At 40.6% G+C, this 5,480-nt stretch overlaps 1 protein-coding gene across 1 annotated transcript; it reads left to right on the top strand.

Moving 5' to 3' along the window:
* The first annotated feature begins 2,092 nt into the window (after nucleotides 1–2,092).
* On the top strand, nucleotides 2,093–4,848 carry pde6hb (phosphodiesterase 6H, cGMP-specific, cone, gamma, paralog b). Its single transcript, XM_084744567.1, has 3 exons — nucleotides 2,093–2,246; nucleotides 3,716–3,873; nucleotides 3,965–4,848. The coding sequence occupies exons 2-3, from the start codon at nucleotides 3,731–3,733 to the stop codon at nucleotides 4,080–4,082; spliced, it is 261 nt and encodes an 86-aa protein (XP_084600693.1). The 5' UTR covers nucleotides 2,093–2,246; nucleotides 3,716–3,730; the 3' UTR covers nucleotides 4,083–4,848.
* The last annotated feature ends 632 nt before the right edge of the window (nucleotides 4,849–5,480 follow it).

Here is a 5,480-nt window from a genome sequence, read left to right as displayed (position 1 = left end):
ATGTTTGCTATATAAACCTGTGTCTCAGTGTTCACAGATAAGAATTCTAGATAGAATACAAGGTAAGCAAAGAACAGGAAAAGACATAAATGCATGAACGAAAGGAATGAAAAACAAAAGAATGAAACAAGGAACCAAAACCACTGAACAAACAATATAAACCAGATAACTTATCTAAAGAAATACGACTGCGGACCTTTCTTGCAGAGTTGACATGTTTTCATTGTGTTTGTTGGCATTATGGTTTGCAAAATTGTCTCAAGCTTCAAAAGCTGGACAATTTGAAGAATTCAGACAAGAGTGTCTGCTTACACAACTTCCCATCAGCGCTCTGTGTGTGTCGTGGCTTTTTCTCAGTATTTGTCCTGCTGCTAAACAGGCTAATCCTGGATCCTCCCTTTAGATCAACATTTTCCGCATGGAGGTTAACTCGATTTCACACCAGTGTCAATACAGAACTCTGATCTTTCCACTATCATTTTTCCTCACAATATCTCCAACAGCGGCTTCGCAATACCCTTGAATGCTGAAAATAATAACAGGTACTGATCAGACGGGGGACATTTTAATATTTCCCTCAATCCTAAATCCTTGCTTGTTCACTTCTTTTCCCTCAGATATTTTCAGGACCAAACTACAGGACCAATTGTTTGATTTCTCCCTTTCAGATTCAGTACTTGACTGGAGCTTATCAGTTTAATTACTGTACCACAGTTTGGCCCTCCTGCATCAGCCACAGCTCTTTTGCAGCCAGGGTGCCAAACCCATGCTGTGAAGGTCAGACACAAATAGGCATGTAATTAACTCCAATGTGGAAGAAATACTTTGGAAACAAGGTGTGCTAAAAGGTGAAAGTGAATGCAAAGGTTCAAACACCTTTTATACCATTTGACATGTCATATGTAGTTGATGGTGCAACAAGTTCTATACTTTCTGATAAAATAAGAACATTTGAATATCTACAGATGTCTGGCACCTCAAAGTCAAAATCTGATTAAGGCAATGATTTATCAAACCTGTCTATGAGTATTAAGTACTCAAAATATGACTTGCAATACGAACACGCAACTTCTACAACCCCAATTTCCAAAAAGCGGGACACTGTGTAATAACATAAATAAAACAGAATGCAATGATTTGCAAATCCTTTTTTTACTTGTATTTAATTGATTACAGTCCAACGACAAGATATTTAATGTTTAAACTGATAAACTTCATTGTTTTTTGGGTCACAAAAGACTGAGAAAGTTGTGGACCGCCCAAAAAACACCTGTTCGGAACATTTGACAGGTAAACTTCTGAAATGGATTGAGAGTGGAAAGGTGTGCTATGACCTGTTGAGTCCACATTTCAGATTGTTTTTGGAAATCATAGACATTGTGAAGTCTGAGCTTAAGAGAAGGACCATCCAGATTGTTACCACTGCTAACTTACAAAAAAAACAGCATCTGTGATGGTATGGGGTTGTGAAGGCCCCCATTAATGTTGAAATATACATACAGGATTTGGAGCAACATATGCTGCAATCCAGACGCCCTCTTATTTAAAGATGTCCCTGCTTATTTCAGCAAGACAATGACAAGACACATTCTACAATGAAATGAATACAGGTCAAGATTTAATTTCAAGTCATTGCATTCTGTTTTTATTTAAGTAACGTCCCAACTGATCAATTGACCAAACATTTGAGGTTGTATTATAGGATGTGTATTGAGTTTATTCTTGTTTTTAACAAATCCAAAGTAACAGACACTCTATGTAATGTTGTTTCTCAGAGGATGTTATAAGAGTTTGACCATTGTTCACTGGTGGCTCCACATGATCCACATTGCCCACATGTGAGAACAGTATCTCACATGGACCTGAAACGCGAGCAGCAGGTCGTCTCCTCTAAAGCTAAATGCAGGCGTGCTGAGGTTTAGAGGGATAAGCCTGATCAAATCCTTTGAGATTGATCTTTGACACCGTCTACCCAGTTTGTTGCACCGCCTGCCCAGCACGACAGGTAGGGGTGGGGATTGGGGTGAGGGGAACATGGACACTTCAGGGAGTCAGGGAAGGGAGGGGGGTGCTGACCTGGTGGAAAAGTTTGTTTGACCCTTTCCGACCATGTGACTGGTAAGAGGAGGATGTGGGGATTAGCGATGGAGATATAAAAGCACAACACAGACAACAAACTTCACAAACTCAAGAAGAAGCTCTGAGCAGAGATCAGCAGTGGCCTCTTGGGATATTTGTGACAACAGGTGAGTACAAACTCGACAGCTGCAACAACATTAAGGACTTGACTCTTGACTTACTGCTGAAATGATTCATTATGATGTACATTTATTATAACAACTGCTGCTTCTACAACTTTTGCAATGTTTCCATGTTACTGAGTTGATATTTGTGAGTACTTCTGGACTGCTTGTAGATAAAATGAGTCAGCACTGAACAGTTAGACGGGAGATGCAAGAAGTCTGATGAGGATCAGACTGTGATGATGAGAATGGCTTTGGTGCAGATATGCATGTGTTTGTTACGAGATAACACTGTAAACTGATAAAGAAAAAGTTTGAATGACAAGACCAAGAGGTTTGAAAACAAGTGAAAAAGAAAAGTTTATGCTTGCTGTGCTACCAAAGCGGTTTTATGTTACAATCTAAATGGCTAAAAGGAGGATAATAATGATCAAATTGTATGTTTAAGTGCAGATGTAGTGAGATTCAGAAATATAATAGTTTAAAAAAACAACCAAAACAAAACAAAGAACAAGTCTTAAAACTTAAAAAGCATAGACTGATATGATCGTAATCCCTTTCACTCATCACTTATGACCCACCAGTGTCATAAGTGTGTGGTGGTGTCTGTATTTGCAGACACCCTGCCCTCTTTTGATTGTTGTGACTGGGACACTTAACAAAGCCAAAATATCTGTATTTTCAGGCACATTTACGAACAGTTTGGATAAATCCTACTGATGCTATCTTTGAAGGAGAGAACAGGTGTGTGCAAAGAGGATTGACTTTAGGGGCAACAATCAGAGCAACAGATGGCCAATAAGACGGTGGGCAGTATCCTCACAGGGCAGATCAGGTGCAGTTTCACAGACCTCTAGCACTCTAGATCTGCTGTTGCTGATGCAGGCGATGCACATTTTTGAGTTACATAACGTGTCAAACCAGGGTGTGTGTCCATCTCTATGAAATTGTCTTAATAGGATTACCAGTGTCAGCAGTTTGAGGAGGGGGGCGAGAAACAGAGTTTAGGATTAGGTCTGAAATGAGAACAAGAGGGACAGACATCATAGAAAGCAACACCATGATGTGTGTTTTGATACTCACTGGTTGATGCAGCCTCAGCCTCAGCCTCAGCCTGGGTTAGCAAGAAAGCTGTGGAAATACACTTACATAAAAGAATAACAGAAATTTACTGATGATGGGACTACTAAAAAAAGTCAGAGGTTAAGAACAGGGTTTGGCATCTCTGTTGTTCAAGAAGGGCAATTAGTCTGCTGCAGATCAGAGCGGGATTAGAGCTAATCTGGCTGTTTAAACTAATCTGCATAATCTCCACTGATTGGCATTCAGAGCTGGAAGGAAATGGGATTAACAGAGGGCAGCAGACATAGACGGGAGGGGGGACAGAGGACAACAAAGAAGACGTCAGAGAGACAAAACTGTGATCTCTGAGGAAATGCATGTGCGATGACACTGTGTCTTCTATCTTTCAGTCACCCTCAGCAGAGATGAACGCCAGCCCCCCTGCAGGAAGTGCCCTGGCCCCCGGTGGAGCCACTGGCCCAACCACACCCAAGAAGGGACCACCCAAATTCAAGCAGAGGCAGACCCGTACATTCAAGAGCAAGGCCCCCAAGCCAGGCCAGAAGGGGTAAATTATTTATATTTCTATATAAAATACAATCACATCATGCGGTGTTCCAAGACCCAGGCCACTCACCTCTTTGTTTCCTCTTCTCCAGCTTTGGTGACGATATCCCCGGCATGGAGGGTCTTGGCACAGACATCACAGTGGTGTGCCCATGGGAAGCCTTCGGCGACATGGAGCTCAGCGACTTGGCCAAATACGGCATCATTTAAACCTGCTGCCTCCTGCCTTCCTTGCCTGCCTGCACCTCTCCTCTGTCTAATCCTCTCCACCTCAGCTTGGCACACCATGATAAGGCTGCCGGCAAACCCCCTAATGCCCTCTCGTCTATCTACCTCATGCGTTATTCCACTGAGTGGATGGAAAGCATAATAATGTTCTTATTTTTATATTATTATCAAATGATACTGTTTATTGTATATATACTTGAAATGAGAAGACGAGAAAATGAACTCCACATACCTTACTCCCTTTCCCTCCATCCAACTACAGTAGTCTTTTCCTGACTTCTCCTTCCTCATTTGGACTTCCCTCCTTCTTTCCTCTGCCACTCCTACCCCACGGCAATGGACGCAAGCAAAACACTAGTTAATACTAGCTTGTATTTGCTTCTAGCTGTCTGTTAAAATGTAAATATTTTATTCTCAGTGTTGAACCTTTTTACCTTGTCTTCCATCCTACCTTTTGTACTTCTTCCCTCATTTATTTTGCATTGTATTTTCTACTCCTTGTGCGCAAGGTTACTGTAAACACCAAGGGATGCAAGGAGAGCATGTAACACGCTGTAAAGGTGAAAATCACAATGTACTTTCACACAATCATGGAGGATGAACTCCCTTTTATCCCATCTCTGTCCCTCCTTGCTGCTATCTGAACCCTGCTTAGAGAAAACCGAGGCATATATGTTTTGAGTCACAGAAGTTGTACTGTGAAATGGTATGTCCTGATAGCTGCAGTAAAATGTGTTTATTTTTAGTACTCATGTTGTCCGTCTCCTTTTTCTTTAACACTTAGAAAAATAAAAAACACAACAAAAAAAGCCTGTTAGACTTGAAATTCATCAAGCCAAACAAAGGGAAGCAAAAAACAATCATGATTTGATATCCCTAACAAGGACCTTGGATGAGAAACAAAATGACTCCGACATTTTCCAGCAGTCTTCTAACTCAAATTGATGACATCTCCATCTGTGTCTTAACTGTAATGATAATGTCTGAGTACATCTAATAATAATAATTACCACTCATTTTAAGGCTTCCTGAAATCAACACACTCCCACATTCTCTTTGTTGGAGATGGAAAATAAATCATTGTGTTTGCTTTTGCAAATCACATACAAGTCACATAGCAAGTAACTGTTCTTTCTCCTTTTCTCTCTCAAGTGTGAGATCAAGCTCACAAATCAACGTGCATTAAAGTCAGTCCCTTACTTTTTTCAAACAATAAGGCCTAGGGCTTATTATGCCATCGTTCTCTGTTGAGAATAAATTCCATTCTAGACATTAAATACAGTATTATAATCCTTTTAAACCGATGAATATACCTTATATACTACATATTAACAACAATCTACAACTACACCAGCTGTTCAGTGAGGCTGTAGTTAGAAA

This window comes from Lutjanus erythropterus, chromosome 19 (assembly GCF_056507025.1).
Source record: "Lutjanus erythropterus isolate fLutEry1 chromosome 19, fLutEry1.hap2, whole genome shotgun sequence".
Lineage (NCBI taxonomy): Eukaryota > Metazoa > Chordata > Actinopteri > Lutjaniformes > Lutjanidae > Lutjanus > Lutjanus erythropterus.
This window is presented reverse-complemented; position numbering and strand designations above follow the sequence as displayed.